General features: G+C 39.7%; 2 protein-coding genes across 4 annotated transcripts; both read right to left on the bottom strand.

Annotated features, from left to right (window-relative positions):
• Positions 1-3: 3 nt before the first annotated feature.
• LOC306708682 (CMP-N-acetylneuraminate-beta-galactosamide-alpha-2,3-sialyltransferase 1-like) lies at positions 4-7,882 on the bottom strand. 3 transcript variants are annotated; one of them, XM_079176591.1, is made up of 7 exons: positions 7,447-7,882; positions 3,414-3,464; positions 2,370-2,566; positions 2,093-2,272; positions 1,103-1,133; positions 871-1,008; positions 4-703 (listed from the first exon to the last, which is right to left on the bottom strand). In XM_079176591.1, the coding sequence occupies exons 1-7, from the start codon at positions 7,552-7,554 to the stop codon at positions 539-541; spliced, it is 870 nt and encodes a 289-aa protein (XP_079032717.1). In that variant the 5' UTR covers positions 7,555-7,882; the 3' UTR covers positions 4-538. The 3 variants fall into 3 exon arrangements, with proteins under 3 accessions (XP_079032717.1, XP_079032715.1, XP_079032716.1); XM_079176589.1 differs by having other exon boundaries at positions 3,195-3,464; XM_079176590.1 differs by lacking the exon at positions 7,447-7,882 and adding an exon at positions 5,292-5,364 and having other exon boundaries at positions 3,195-3,464.
• Positions 7,883-7,993: 111 nt separating this feature from the next.
• Positions 7,994-14,853, bottom strand: LOC306708684 (CMP-N-acetylneuraminate-beta-galactosamide-alpha-2,3-sialyltransferase 1-like). Its single transcript, XM_079176595.1, has 7 exons — positions 14,738-14,853; positions 11,180-11,449; positions 10,364-10,560; positions 10,083-10,262; positions 9,093-9,123; positions 8,861-8,998; positions 7,994-8,693 (listed from the first exon to the last, which is right to left on the bottom strand). The coding sequence occupies exons 2-7, from the start codon at positions 11,408-11,410 to the stop codon at positions 8,529-8,531; spliced, it is 942 nt and encodes a 313-aa protein (XP_079032721.1). The 5' UTR covers positions 11,411-11,449; positions 14,738-14,853; the 3' UTR covers positions 7,994-8,528.
• Between the last annotated feature and the right edge of the window lie 1,401 nt (positions 14,854-16,254).

Raw genomic sequence — 16,254 nt, forward strand, 5'->3', positions numbered from 1 at the left:
GAAAAAAATACAACTGTAAAATGTATTTAGCAACACATTACAATAAGTAGAATACAATAAAGTACACAAACAAAGAAAAGACACAACTGATTACATCAGTTAAATACATTTTATAAGGTCCAGTATACTTCACCATTACCCCAACGTGTTTTAGTCTCCTTCAGTTATTAGAATATTTTTACATTTTTAAACTTTGGAAAAACTGTAGCTTCAAGGAACTTCTACGAACCTCCCAAAGGCCATTTTTTTGTTCAGACATTTTAACACAATGAAAGATTTTGGAAATTTATGCACAAACAATTGATGCTCTGTGCATTGGTTCATGCTCCCTTTTGAATTTAAATTCAAACTTTTTATTCTCGGAAAGGTTTAAAACCTCTTGGACCCGAACGAGCCCCATTTGGAAAGGTTTAACGTGTGCAGCAGCAGGGGAGTTATTCTGAGAAGAGATGTCTCTTGAAGGCTTCTTAGTCTTGTTTTGCTTTGTAAGTGATTCACTATCAAGGCTTGAATACGTTAAATACTGAGAGAAACATCACTACCCCGTATAAAACTTGAGTATTTGATGCTTCGCTAGCTCCAGGATCATGTTATACTCTTCACCTCCAGGATGTGGTCCAGTTTTTAAGTCGTTGTCCGGGATTTTTTCGAAGTAATGACTCCAGTTTCCATCACTGTCTGCTCCAAAACCAAACACATGGACCTGGAAAAACAAAGGCAAACTATTTTATAAACAGATAATGTGGTAAAAGCATTAATAAATCTCACTAAATGACATGTTATTACGCGCTTTTTCCTTCATCTTCATTAGCATCAACTTGTCAATCATTGGTGTGTCACGACATTCACTCAACTAAAAAATAAACCTACCTCGTCACAAATATGCAGGGCAAGAACCACAGTCATGAAGCCAGTGGATGGATAACTGCCCTTCTTTTGCAGCCACACGTCATGAACGTGCCACACGTCATGAACGTACCGCATAAACGCTGGGTTAAGGACCATCGCCTGTTATTAAATCAGAATTAGTCTTTCAACATATTGTATTACCTTTGTAGCCAATAAAGTTTATCGATGAATATATTAAAAAAATAACACTCACCAAATCTTTGTTGGCCTTAAAGTTGGATTTTCTTGGTACATGTTGAAAAAAGCATGAAATGTCAAACTCAACATCAAATGATTCTGTTTTTTGTCAGTAAAATGATTCTGACAGAAAAGTAATAAAGTTTAATCTCACATAGACTTTTTAAATAAATTCCAGCAAGGACACTGCTTGTTTGCCTTGCCTACATGAGTGTTTGCATTTGTTGTAAATTATGCTGCAGGACACTTTTGGTGCCTTTGCTCCTGTAAGCAGCCCTTCAGGGAGAATACTCTGCTGAAGTAGAATTTCACTCTTATTACCACAAAAGTGGTGGTGGGAATGCAGAGAAATATGCTCGGTTAGTAGCATTTATTTCATTGAACTGATTCTGCTGCCATGTTTGGAGTTAATGTCCTCATTTAGAGATGAAGTCAAAATCCTATGCAAAGCCTCCACAGCAGCTCCAGACTGATATTACTCAATTGACCTCGGATCAGAATAGGAACGATCAAACTTGATTGACTAGTATTACCTTTGCTACCACAGTCTTGCTCTGGAACCTAACAACTCAATAGGATACAGTGAGAGGGTTAACTAGTTGTAACAGAATAGATCTAGTAGTGCTTTGTTTAATTTGTTTAAAGTGTTACTTCACCACCAGGTCTGAGCATAAATCCACCTGCTGCATAATAAAAAAAAGCCCAAAAAAATGTCAAGGGGCTGAGAGATGAAAACACGGCCACTTCATTAGGACACGACTCAAGAGGCAGCGTCGAAAAATATGACAAAGTTGATGAGAGCCAGGTACAGTAGCTTGAAAAATAGTGATATGGCATGTGGCCCTGAATGTGATGGATTTACTGTTCATCAGACCACAAATGAAACGCAAATGCGGTCCGTCCGCCTCACTCCCTACCGCTGAGTGACTTCACCAGGATTCAACACCAGCTTCAGAGGACGGACCGTAGCAACTCGACTTGAACTGAAATGAAAAACATGACTCACCTTCCAGAAGGTCCTGTGCTGAAGATATTTGTTACCCAGACAAGATCCTTCACCTTAAATGGAAACAGCACAAGACGAGTGGTGTTATCTAAATCCACAGCACTCTCTGGATACATGACATGATGAGTTGTTCTGGTCCCAACATCTGCTTCATAGCCTTGTGTACGACCATTGTTCATTCTAACAAGTAGAAAGGGATATATTTCATATGTCACTGTAGTTGTCAGGAAAATTAAGGTGTGAATTTTGACGTTCATCTTTGTCTAGACTCTTTTACCTTATGACAACGTCCTGGAAATCTATTAGAGGTCCGTAGTGTGACTTCATCAGATTACCAGAATTCCCCACCACAGCACAAGTCCTGCAGCGATCAGGGCGGGATGCTTCAACATAAGCACTGGCTGGGATCAAGTGAAAAATCCTTTCCACTGTTTCTCTGTAGGCAGTCATGCTACGCCTTTCATTCTGCAGGCGCTGTCAAGAACACCAAACATTACTTACAGTTAGACCTCATGAATTGTACCAAATAAACAAATTGTCAGTCGCTGTAAGCCAGAAGACATTTGTAAATATTTGTTTGTATTGTGAAATGCATGAATCTTGTATTTTTCTGCTTAATGAAAGGGATTTGCCTCGGATGAAAAAAGAATCAAGATTCATTTCATTTCATATTTCTTACAGGAGGATCATGTGGTTGATCGCATGTGTGTGTTTGCATCCGTGAGTTAGTGACAGAGTGATTGCATGAGTGAGTGTGCACCTCCATATCCGTCCAAAGCTAATCTCTCATTGTGCTGCATCAAAACTGCATTTTATTTTGTGTGCCCAGTTATGGCTGCAAAAACAAGGGATTTGACTCTGATGAAGGGAACCCAGGAAGAGTCCTGTAAGTAGTCTGTAACAGAGTGTACTACTGGATAAAGAAGTCGGCAAATGGATACGAGTCAGACACCTTTCTACTGCTCACATTGAGAGAAGTGGTCTTACTAAGACCAGACTGAGAACTGAAGATGGCGACTGTTGAATGTGATTGTATTTCACTTTCTGATCCTGATTTGAACTGCTGGTTGAGAGACTGTTATTTTGCAAGGTCACAACTTACCATCCACCAGTTGAAATTATCCTCTGAGAGATTGTAGTTTGCTGACAAAAATGGTTCATCAAATTTTCTGAAACGCTGCTTGAACAACGAATCATCTTCAGATAAACATTGGCCACAAGCACAGGGACTTTTAGCCAGAAATGTGACGTATGGTGAGATGTCTGCTCTCCAAAACAGTCCCATGCCCGTCACAGCCAGCAGGAAAATGAGAATGCTCACTTTTAACTTCATCTTGGATGTGTAACGCTGAATGGGAAGCCGCTCCAATATCTAGACAAGACATGTGGTGAAATACACAAGAGAATGTAGTCAGTGGTGGAATGTAACTATGTAGGATTACTTAATTTGTGATACTTAGTACTTCCATTTTATGCTACTTTATACTTCTACTCCACTTCCTCAGGAAATATTTTACTGTCTACTCCAGCAACCTTCAGAGGCTTTTGTGTGTGCGTTCGGCCGCTCTGAGTGCTTCAAGTTGAAAAACTTGTACCTCTTTGTGCAATATTTGAATGTAAAAACTGTGAATATTGAATGTTAACATTAGCTTATCCTTTTTATAATCGCCAGAAATTGGAATTCAACATTGTTCGGAGTCAATGACCCCTCTATGTCTTCAGATGTCCAATCAGAATTGCCTCCACATCTGGAGTCAATACTGTTATTGCTACTTTTACTTCAATAAATGATCTGAGGTCTCATTTACAAAACAGTGAGTGGGATCCACACTACATGTTTGCGTACGTTCAAAGGAGGAAATGCTCGTATGTCCAAAAAATATTCAAAACCTTGCCAACGCGCAATTTATTTTTATAAATCCCAAATCAACCTGTAAATGTGCGCAGCTGGTTCAGCCTCACATCCCGCCCCCAATTCTTCCATTTACGCAGTCTGAACAGTGCCAGAGTATCCATCGTGCAACTTAACACATCACGAGTGTCACCATAGTATTCATGTTTACAGCATTCAGACTGATGGCTTCCGAAATGATCGCGACAATCGGTGGTATCTACCACTCATTTAAAAAAAAAGGAAGTTTGATATTATGATCAGGACTGATAATGAGGATATGGAGCGATCGTAAGAGAGCGGTCACTGGCTTTATTTCCACTCTTTGCCAATTTAAATCGTCATTTGCAGGTGGTGACGGTTTGCCAGGTGAGGTGACGGTGTCTGACGTCACCGTGGGGACTCCTCTGATCCAGAGAGCTCTGATGCTCGCATCGGACAACTGTTCACAGTTTGTGTGTTCAGTCTGCTGTGTCGGTCACTATGGCATACAAACCATACATGAATCAATAAAGGTGTGTTCACTGCAGCGATTTTACTACTTAGTGATATATCTGCACATTATTAGAAGATTATTGAAAACTAATGGCGCTCTGTTCTGCAGTTCTTTGACACTGTTTGACGTTATCTTATAGCTGATGATAATTCTATCAGCTGATCTCGAGTGTAGGTAGTTGGGTCTCTCCTCTGCGCTCCGGGGAGCAGACAGCGCTGATTAAGCGAAATTTGATTTGAGGTTTAAGTTGGTTTATATCTTTTTATAATTGAAATGTGCTTACAGTTATCTACACTGGTACAATCACAAATAACACTGCTGGTTTTACTGTTAATGCTAAAAAGAATGTATAAGTGCAAAGTAACTGGCGACGTGATATTAAATGTGGGAGAGGCATCATTACGTGTAATGACGACTCATAACTGTTATAAATGAGATCCGTGAATAACTTTCACCTCTGTGTACATTCAGAAATGAGGGAAATTCGCATAAACTGTCCTATTGGTTAAACATATAATATTCAAAATAAAATAAGGCCGTTTGGCAGTGGAGAGCTCAATCCCTAAACTCCATTTATATAAACTCGTCTTTATATCAGGCAAATGCAGCTGATGTCATTACAAAAGAAATATCACCATATGCCTTATTCCTCTGAGGATTGAGGATTTATCAAATAAAAACTTTAACTTTATTGTTATTCTTAACACAAATTATAAGGAGGATGATTCAGTCATTATTATTATAAATAGTATTATAATTATTAGTGCCATCATCATCAGTTAAAAAGTATTAATGTTTTAGTTTTGTCCTACCTCATCAGAGAGTAAATCCACTTCTAGTCATCTGGAGAAAAAAGTCCGACTAAAATAAAAAGTTCTCTGATGAGGAGTGGCGTTTCGTTGGGTGTGTCCAGGATCTTAGGTCTTAATTTCACTTCATGTCTCGTCACTTTGCATCTAAATATAGCCTTATCACAACCAGTCAAACCAGCAGTGCTTGTTTTGTGCTTGTTTTATCGGACAGGTGACTGGAGGTGCAGCTGTTGGTGTACAGGGAGAAGAGCTGAGGGGAAAGAACGCAGCCTTGGGGGGAACCGGTACTGATGGTCCGAGAGACTAAGACATGTTTCACAACATGGTCAGAGTGTCCTAGTGCAGCACGAGGGACGCCGTGATAGGACCCACTTATTGTGGTGCAACAGTTCTAAAGTGTTGGTTGTGTTGGTTCCTGAGGAGTCCAGATGCTGGAGGATGAAGTGAAGGGACATGTTGACTGCGTCGTCTACAGACCTGTTGGCTCTGTAGGCGAACTGCAGGGGGTCCAGGAGTGGGTCAGTGAGGATTTTGAGATGGGACAGGACAAGGCGCTCAAATACTTCATAACCACAGAGGTCAGGGCGACGGGCCTGAAGTCGTTAAGTCCTGTGATCCTTGTTTTTTTGGATCCTTGCATGATGGGGTCAGGACTGTCCCATTGTCCCATTTGCTTCTGTTTTGCCTCTGTTTTGCCTTGTCATTTTAATTAATTTACATTGTTCAACCAGCTGGATGTGTTTGTTTATATGTCTTGATTCTTTTTGATATTAGTTCTTTTTTTCTTTAGGTGAAGTAGAGTGCCATTGTTGGGAGGAATCCGTGGTGAGGTCCCTACACCTTATGCATGCGTGTATGAACACAGGGATAACAGTGTGGACTGCACCATTTTTGTTTTTTGTTTAAGACTGAGCAGTGAAATAGCCTGTAATATTGTAAATGAAGGAAACGTAATTACATGTTATTTGCATGACGCGGTCCAGCAATGATATCAGTGAATACATTACTCATGACTTGGATCAGAGGGTGTTTTATCTGCTTCTTTACTGTCTTGGAGACAGTTGTGTAGATGAGTTACATCAGCCTGGTTTTAGGAATTTAAAAATTTAAAAATAAATTAGAAAGAACATGGAGCAGGACTGATTGCAAGACAGTACAAGTGTATTCATGTTGTTGTATGCAAATGTTCTATTTCCTTTTGAATAACAATTTTTGTCCGAAGATCATCTACACTGGAATCTACAGTATGAACATTTAATTAGTTTCACATCAAAGGTTCTTCTCTCGTGTGTGTCAGGTCAAGTAGCCACGTCGCTTGAATTTCAGTTGAATGCTGGAGCATGACTGGTTTCCAGAGTAGTTGTTGATGTGATGTCACCTCACATCCTCACATCTTAAACAAGGCTCACGGTTCGATACGCATTACGAACCGAATGCATTCTAGGGAGACCAGGGAGAAGAGAGATACTGGATCCGGTTCAAGTTCAGTTCCCAACATGTTCTTGTTGGGACTTCACCATGTGGTTGAAACAAAGACATGGGACCTACATGTCATTTCAAAAGCTAAAAGTGGTTTACACCAATCCAATCCGAGCTTTGTTTAAATCCGCCACCGCGAGTAAAGTCTGTAAACTGTACTTTATTAGTGAAAGGACGAGTGCAGCGGCTGCCAAATCTGATTTTGACAGTCGAGCTGCTGCGGAGTGGATCTGCTTTGTTTTCAGTGCTTTCTACTTCCTTTTCTTCTTCTTTTCCTTTCTTTACAAACTAACAATCACCTACACGTACACACCAGCACACCAGCATACATTTACGCTGTTACGTTTATTTCATACACACATGGTTTGTTAAGCACCGCCTCCATTATGTGTCACATTCACCCATTCACCCATTATAGTCAAGTGCTCGGATTCAATGTGTAATAGTACCTTATATATGTTAATAACACAGTTAATATTAATATTTGTATTAAAACCAATAAGTAAATGTATATACTTGCTAGTAACTAAACCCGCTCCGGCCAAAGACACTGTGTGTGGCTGCCAGTGTTTGTTTTGTATCTAAGGAACAATGAGGAGATGGAGTGCTTAACTTCGGAGACTATGAGGCGATACATTCACCCTGTGTTTTTAGTGTTGTAGCATATGTCACTCACTGTGATGACCCCTCCCTTCCTCGAGGGCTCTGTGTCCTGTTTGCTGTCTTTCAGGATGTTGATAGGCAGCTGACGAGCCACACCTGATCCTGGTGTGGTAACAGGCATAAAGACTCCTCTTCTTTGACTGAAACGGATGTCTGGGATGGCAGTGAGTTGAATGAAGCGCTTCTGATCAAATAGAAGCACAAGTCTGACATCTAGTGGTGAGTCTATAGTATGTGCTGCACTTAGACTGTGTATGTTGAAATCAATTAAGCTTTAAGCTTGTTAATGTCAGTTATGTTAACTTAATGATGCAGAAAGTGAATACATAATTAATATTATATTAAAAAAATACATATGTAAACATTTGTTTTGAGTTCAAAAAGATTTACACACCTTTTTTACTTGTCAATGTAAAAGAAAACATACTTTTACCATTTCAAACCCAGCTGATGCTTTCTCACAACACCGTGAGGTTTAAAATTTGAGGCCCCTTCCATCAGGCCAATCGATCATGTTTTCTCATTCAAATATTTCTCAAATAAACAAATCATACAGAGAAAAAAATACAACTGTAAAATGTATTTAGCAACACATTACAATAAGTAGAATACAATAAAGTACACAAACAAAGAAAAGACACAACTGATTACATCAGTTAAATACATTTTATAAGGTCCAGTATACTTCACCATTACCCCAACGTGTTTTAGTCTCCTTCAGTTATTAGAATATTTTTACATTTTTAAACTTTGGAAAAACTGTAGCTTCAAGGAACTTCTACGAACCTCCCAAAGGCCATTTTTTTGTTCAGACATTTTAACACAATGAAAGATTTTGGAAATTTATGCACAAACAATTGATGCTCTGTGCATTGGTTCATGCTCCCTTTTGAATTTAAATTCAAACTTTTTATTCTCGGAAAGGTTTAAAACCTCTTGGACCCGAACGAGCCCCATTTGGAAAGGTTTAACGTGTGCAGCAGCAGGGGAGTTATTCTGAGAAGAGATGTCTCTTGAAGGCTTCTTAGTCTTGTTTTGCTTTGTAAGTGATTCACTATCAAGGCTTGAATACGTTAAATACTGAGAGAAACATCACTACCCCGTATAAAACTTGAGTATTTGATGCTTCGCTAGCTCCAGGATCATGTTATACTCTTCACCTCCAGGATGTGGTCCAGTTTTTAAGTCGTTGTCCGGGATTTTTTCGAAGTAATGACTCCAGTTTCCATCACTGTCTGCTCCAAAACCAAACACATGGACCTGGAAAAACAAAGGCAAACTATTTTATAAACAGATAATGTGGTAAAAGCATTAATAAATCTCACTAAATGACATGTTATTACGCGCTTTTTCCTTCATCTTCATTAGCATCAACTTGTCAATCATTGGTGTGTCACGACATTCACTCAACTAAAAAATAAACCTACCTCGTCACAAATATGCAGGGCAAGAACCACAGTCATGAAGCCAGTGGATGGATAACTGCCCTTCTTTTGCAGCCACACGTCATGAACGTGCCACACGTCATGAACGTACCGCATAAACGCTGGGTTAAGGACCATCGCCTGTTATTAAATCAGAATTAGTCTTTCAACATATTGTATTACCTTTGTAGCCAATAAAGTTTATCGATGAATATATTAAAAAAATAACACTCACCAAATCTTTGTTGGCCTTAAAGTTGGATTTTCTTGGTACATGTTGAAAAAAGCATGAAATGTCAAACTCAACATCAAATGATTCTGTTTTTTCTCAGTAAAATGATTCTGACAGAAAAGTAATAAAGTTTAATCTCACATAGACTTTTTAAATAAATTCCAGCAAGGACACTGCTTGTTTGCCTTGCCTACATGAGTGTTTGCATTTGTTGTAAATTATGCTGCAGGACACTTTTGGTGCCTTTGCTCCTGTAAGCAGCCCTTCAGGGAGAATACTCTGCTGAAGTAGAATTTCACTCTTATTACCACAAAAGTGGTGGTGGGAATGCAGAGAAATATGCTCGGTTAGTAGCATTTATTTCATTGAACTGATTCTGCTGCCATGTTTGGAGTTAATGTCCTCATTTAGAGATGAAGTCAAAATCCTATGCAAAGCCTCCACAGCAGCTCCAGACTGATATTACTCAATTGACCTCGGATCAGAATAGGAACGATCAAACTTGATTGACTAGTATTACCTTTGCTACCACAGTCTTGCTCTGGAACCTAACAACTCAATAGGATACAGTGAGAGGGTTAACTAGTTGTAACAGAATAGATCTAGTAGTGCTTTGTTTAATTTGTTTAAAGTGTTACTTCACCACCAGGTCTGAGCATAAATCCACCTGCTGCATAATAAAAAAAAGCCCAAAAAAATGTCAAGGGGCTGAGAGATGAAAACACGGCCACTTCATTAGGACACGACTCAAGAGGCAGCGTCGAAAAATATGACAAAGTTGATGAGAGCCAGGTACAGTAGCTTGAAAAATAGTGATATGGCATGTGGCCCTGAATGTGATGGATTTACTGTTCATCAGACCACAAATGAAACGCAAATGCGGTCCGTCCGCCTCACTCCCTACCGCTGGGTGACTTCACCAGGATTCAACACCAGCTTCAGAGGACGGACCGTAGCAACTCGACTTGAACTGAAATGAAAAACATGACTCACCGTCCAGAAGGTCCTGTGCTGAAGATATTTGTTACCCAGACAAGATCCTTCACCTTAAATGGAAACAGCACAAGACGAGTGGTGTTATCTAAATCCACAGCACTCTCTGGATACATGACATGATGAGTTGTTCTGGTCCCAACATCTGCTTCATAGCCTTTGGTACGACCTCTGTTAATTCTAAATAGTACAAATATATTTCATATGTCACTGTCTTTGTCAGGAAAAACAAGGGGGTTTGGGACATTGAGGAACGTTCATCTTTGTCTAGACTCTTTTACCTTATGACAACGTCCTGGAAATCTATTAGAGGTCCGTAGTGTGATTTCATCAGATTACCAGAATTCCCCACCACAGCACAAGTCCTGCAGCGATCAGGGCGGGATGCTTCAACATAAGCACTGGCTGGGATCAACTGAAAAATCCTTTCCACTGCTTCTCTGTAGGCAGTCATGCTACGCCCTCCATTCAGCAGGCGCTGTCAGGAACACCAAACATTACTTACAGTTAGACCTCATGAATTGTACCAAATAAACAAATTGTCAGTCGCTGTAAGCCAGAAGACATTTGTAAATATTTGTTTGTATTGTGAAATGCATGAATCTTGTATTTTTCTGCTTAATGAAAGGGATTTGCCTCGGATGAAAAAAGAATCAAGATTCATTTCATTTCATATTTCTTACAGAAGGATCATGTGGTTGATCGCATGTGTGTGTTTGCATCCGTGACAGAGTGATTGCACGAGTGAGTGTGCACCTCCATATCCGTCCAAAGCTAATCTCTCATTATGCTGCATCAAACTGCATATTATTTTGTGTGCCCAGTTATGGCTGCAAAAACAAGGGATTTGACTCTGATGAAGGGAACCCAGGAAGAGTCCTGTAAGTAGTCTGTAACAGAGTGTACTACTGGATAAAGAAGTCGGCAAATGGATACGAGTCAGACACCTTTCTACTGCTCACATTGAGAGAAGTGGTCTTACTAAGACCAGACTGAGAACTGAAGATGGCGACTGTTGAATGTGATTGTATTTCACTTTCTGATCCTGATTTGAACTGCTGGTTGAGAGACTGTTATTTTGCAAGGTCACAACTTACCTTCCACCAGTTGAAATTATCCTCTGAGAGATTGTAGTTTGCTGACAAAAATGGTTCATCAAATTTTCTGAAACGCTGCTTGAACAACGAATCATCTTCAGATAAACATTGGCCACAAGCACAGGGACTTTTAAACAGAAATGTGACGTATGGTGAGATGTCTGCTCTCCAAAACAGTCCCATGCCCGTCACAGCCAGCAGGAAAATGAGAATGCTCACTTTGAACTTCATCTTGGATGTGTAACGCTGAATGGGAAGCCGCTCCAATATCTAGACAAGACATGTGGTGAAATACACAAGAGAATGTAGTCAGTGGTGGAATGTAACTATGTAGGATTACTTAATTTGTGATACTTAGTACTTCCATTTTATGCTACTTTATACTTCTACTCCACTTCCTCAGGAAATATTTTACTGTCTACTCCAGCAACCTTCAGAGGCTTTTGTGTGTGCGTTCGGCCGCTCTGAGTGCTTCAAGTTGAAAAACTTGTACCTCTTTGTGCAATATTTGAATGTAAAAACTGTGAATATTGAATGTTAACAATAGCTTATCCTTTTTATAATCGCCAGAAATTGGAATTCAACATTGTTCGGAGTCAATGACCCCTCTATGTCTTCAGATGTCCAATCAGAATTGCCTCCACATCTGGAGTCAGTACTGTTATTGTTACTTTTACTTAACCCTCCTGTTATGTTCGTTTCTTAGGTACAGCCATGATGTTCGCGGGTCAATATGACCCGGTGCATGTTTAATCATCCAAAAGTTGTCAGAAACCAAAAAATCCTAATAAATATAGTTTGTACCTCATCACCAACACCCTTACTAACAATTCAATCAGTATTTAGTGGAATGAAGTAATTCCCCCCTCCATAGATCATAGTTCAATGAGGATAACTCACTTGTTTTAATGAAAAATACATGTTAAAACAATTTTTTAGGTACATTGGAAAAACCTAGATGTAAATTGCATTAGTCTACCATAACATGTATTTTTCTCTAAATTATTTTTACATTTTGAAACATTATTTTTTTCATGGGGTGATGTAGATAAATGGAGATGAGACACCTCTGCTGTTCAGGGTCATATTGACCCGCTCACTCAAAATCAAGCTAAATGAGTCATGAGGATTTGTATTGAAAGTAAACTTTACTCATGTTTACTTGTAGTGTTAAGAAACAGACATTTACAAAAATTAACAAGATATAAACACAATGAACGAGGTGTGTGTGTGTGTGTGTGTGTGTCTACACAGCACACGAGTGTCACGGTGTGCTTTGTGCTAATACATGTTGCCACTGTCTTTATAATATTTTTGGTATACGTGTATTGGGTGAGGATGAACACTGTATTTCACAATTTTTTGACACGAATGTCTCGCTTGGAGGAACAGGTATATCAGTTTCCTCATCTGATGGTTCATAATCAGCACCATTATAATCTGAATTGACCTCAAGATGGTCTTCATCTTCAGACACATCCTCCTCTATTTCACTGTCGTGATCAAGGATGTGCTCCAGAGCCTCCAGGGCTGTCATCCTTTTGTTTCTGTTGCTCATGTGGTCCTCCAGTTAGCTGGTGTGTTGCATGTATCTGCAGAGTGTAATGTTGGTAGGACTCCCAAGCAACCCTTTCATATGTTTCTCTCCTCTCCTGCTAAGTGTGGGCGGAGTTTTCCCACGAGAAAAAAAAAGGTTCCTGCCAAAATAGTATCTTTCTCGCACAGGTGCGGTAGTGAGACCGCACCTATGTGTGTGTGTGTGTGTGTGTGTGTGTGTGGGTGTGTATGTGTGTGTGTGTGAAATGGGGTGAAACATGTTGGGAGGAGTAAGAGATACTTTGTCTCACATTTTCAAAGAAAGAACTGGTCTAAACTTGACCCTTCTGACCCCTTACAGCCTCCACTTTCACTGGCGGGTCAAACTGACCCGAACATCATCTCTGTTATATAAACCTGCAGGGGGGGGGGGGTTGCAAATACATGATATTTTTAATTAAATTTTTTTCACGTTGATTACCCTAATTAAGGCAAGCAGAAGAAGTTTCATACAGAAAAAGTACTTTAAAATATTTTTTCTAGATTTTCAAACTTTGAAACGGGTCAATTTGACCCGCAACATAACAGGAGGGTTTTAAATACATGATCTGAGGTCTCATTTACAAAACAGTGAGTGGGATCCACACTACATGTTTGCGTACGTTCAAAGGAGGAAATGCTCGTATGTCCAAAAAATATTCAAAACCTTGCCAACGCTCAATTTATTTTTATAAATCCCAAATCAACCTGTAAATGTGCGCAGCTGGTTCAGCCTCACATCCCGCCCCCAATTCTTCCATTTACGCAGTCTGAACAGTGCCAGAGTATCCATCGTGCAACTTAACACATCACGAGTGTCACCATAGTATTTATGTTTACAGCATTCAGACTGATGGCTTCCGAAATGATCGCGACAATCGGTGGTATCTACCACTCATTTAAAAAAAAAAAAAGTAAGTTTGATATTATGATCAGGACTGATAATGAGGATATGGAGCGATCGTAAGAGAGCGGTCACTGGCTTTATTTCCACTCTTTGCCAATTTAAACAATCGTCATTTGCAGGTGGTGACGGTTTGCCAGGTGAGGTGACGGTGTCTGACGTCACCGTGGGGACTCCTCTGATCCAGAGAGCTCTGATGCTCGCATAGGACAGCTGTTCACAGTTTGTGTGTTCAGTCTGCTGTGTCGGTCACTATGGCATACAAACCATACATGAATCAATAAAGGTGTGTTCACTGCAGTGATTTTACTACTTAGTGATTTATCTGCACATTATTAGAAGATTATTGAAAACTAATGGCGCTCTGTTCTGCAGTTCTTTGACACTGTTTGACGTTATCTTATAGCTGATCATAATTCTATCAGCTGATCTCGAGTGTAGGTAGTTGGGTCTCTCCTCTGCGCTCCGGGGAGCAGACAGCGCTGATTAAGCGAAATTTGATTTGAGGTTTAAGTTGGTTTATATCTTTTTATAATTGAAATGTGCTTACAGTTATCTACACTGGTACAATCACAAATAACACTGCTGGTTTTACTGTTAATGCTAAAAAGAATGTATAAGTGCAAAGTAACTGGCGACGTGATATTAAATGTGGGAGAGGCATCATTACGTGTAATGACGACTCATAACTGTTATAAATGAGATCCGTGAATAACTTTCACCTCTGTGTACATTCAGAAATGAGGGAAATTCGCATAAACTGTCCTATTGGTTAAACATATAATATTCAAAATAAAATAAGGCCGTTTGGCAGTGGAGAGCTCAATCCCTAAACTCCATTTATATAAACTCGTCTTTATATCAGGCAAATACAGCTGATGTCATTACAAAAGAAATATCACCATATGCCTTATTCCTCTGAGGATTGAGGATTTATCAAATAAAAACTTTAACTTTATTGTTATTCATAACACAAATTATAAGGAGGATGATTCAGTCATTATTATTATAAATAGTATTATAATTATTAGTGCCATCATCATCAGTTAAAAAGTATTAATGTTTTAGTTTTGTCTTACCTCATCAGAGAGTAAATCCACTTCTAGTCATCTGGAGAAAAAAGTCAGACTAAAATAAAAAGTTCTCTGATGAGGAGTGGCGTTTCGTTGGGTGTGTCCAGGATCGTAGGTATTAATTTCACTTCATGTCTCAACACTTTGCATCTAAATATAGCCTTATCACAACCAGTCAAACCAGCAGTGCTTGTTTTGTGCTTGTTTTATCAGACAGGTGACTGGAGGTGCAGCTGTTGGTGTACAGGGAGAAGAGCTGAGGGGAAAGAACGCAGCCTTGGGGGGAACCGGTACTGATGGTCCGAGAGACTAAGACATGTTTCACAACATGGTCAGAGTGTCCTAGTGCAGCACGAGGGACGCCGTGATAGGACCCACTTATTGTGGTGCAACAGTTCTAAAGTGTTGGTTGTGTTGGTTCCTGAGGAGTCCAGATGCTGGAGGATGAAGTGAAGGGACATGTTGACTGCGTCGTCTACAGACCTGTTGGCTCTGTAGGCGAACTGCAGGGGGTCCAGGAGTGGGTCAGTGAGGATTTTGAGATGGGACAGGACAAGGCGCTCAAATACTTCATAACCACAGAGGTCAGGGCGACGGGCCTGTAGTCGTTAAGTCCTGTGATCCTTGTTTTTTTGGATCCTTGCATGATGGGGTCAGGACTGTCCCATTGTCCCATTTGCTTCTGTTTTGCCTCTGTTTTGCCTTGTCATTTTAATTAATTTACATTGTTCAACCAGCTGGATGTGTTTGTTTATATGTCTTGATTCTTTTTGATATTAGTTCTTTTTTTCTTTAGGTGAAGTAGAGTGCCATTGTTGGGAGGAATCCGTGGTGAGGTCCCTACACCTTATGCATGCGTGTATGAACACAGGGATACCAGTATGGACTGCACCATTTTTGTTTTTTGTTTAAGACTGAGCAGTGAAATAGCCTGTAATATTGTAAATGAAGGAAACGTAATTACATGTTATTTGCATGACATGTTCCAGCAATGATATTAGTGAATACATTACTCATGACTTGGATCAGAGGGTGTTTTATCTGCTTCTTTACTGTCTTGGAGACAGTTGTGTAGATGAGTTACATCAGCCTGGTTTTAGGAATTTAAAACCAGGTAGCTTTGAGTTTCCTCAACGTAGCAGTGAAAAGAGATGTTATGAGATTGAATGAGTCATTCCATTGAGAGCATGTAAAGACAGAAAAGAAGTGGACCTAAAACACAACCCTGCAGAACCCCACGTGAAAAAACTGAGCTGCCAATGGAAACAGTGAAGAGTTTGTTTTAGATGTAAGAGGGGAACCAATCAAGAGCGGACCCAGAAATGCTGACCCAGCGTGTGAATCAATCCAGGAGAATCACGTGGTTGATGGTAAAGCTTCAATGAGATCTGAAATAATTGAGATAGAGAATCTGCAGCACAGATCAACTTTAAAAAAAATACGTTATAAAAACAAAGCATTACAAAATGCATGCAGACCAATGTGTTGTTATGGTTGCTTAGCGTCAGGTTCACAATGGATAT

The sequence above is a fragment of the Pholis gunnellus genome (assembly GCF_910591455.1).
Source record: "Pholis gunnellus genome assembly, chromosome: 16".
Taxonomy (NCBI): domain Eukaryota; kingdom Metazoa; phylum Chordata; class Actinopteri; order Perciformes; family Pholidae; genus Pholis; species Pholis gunnellus.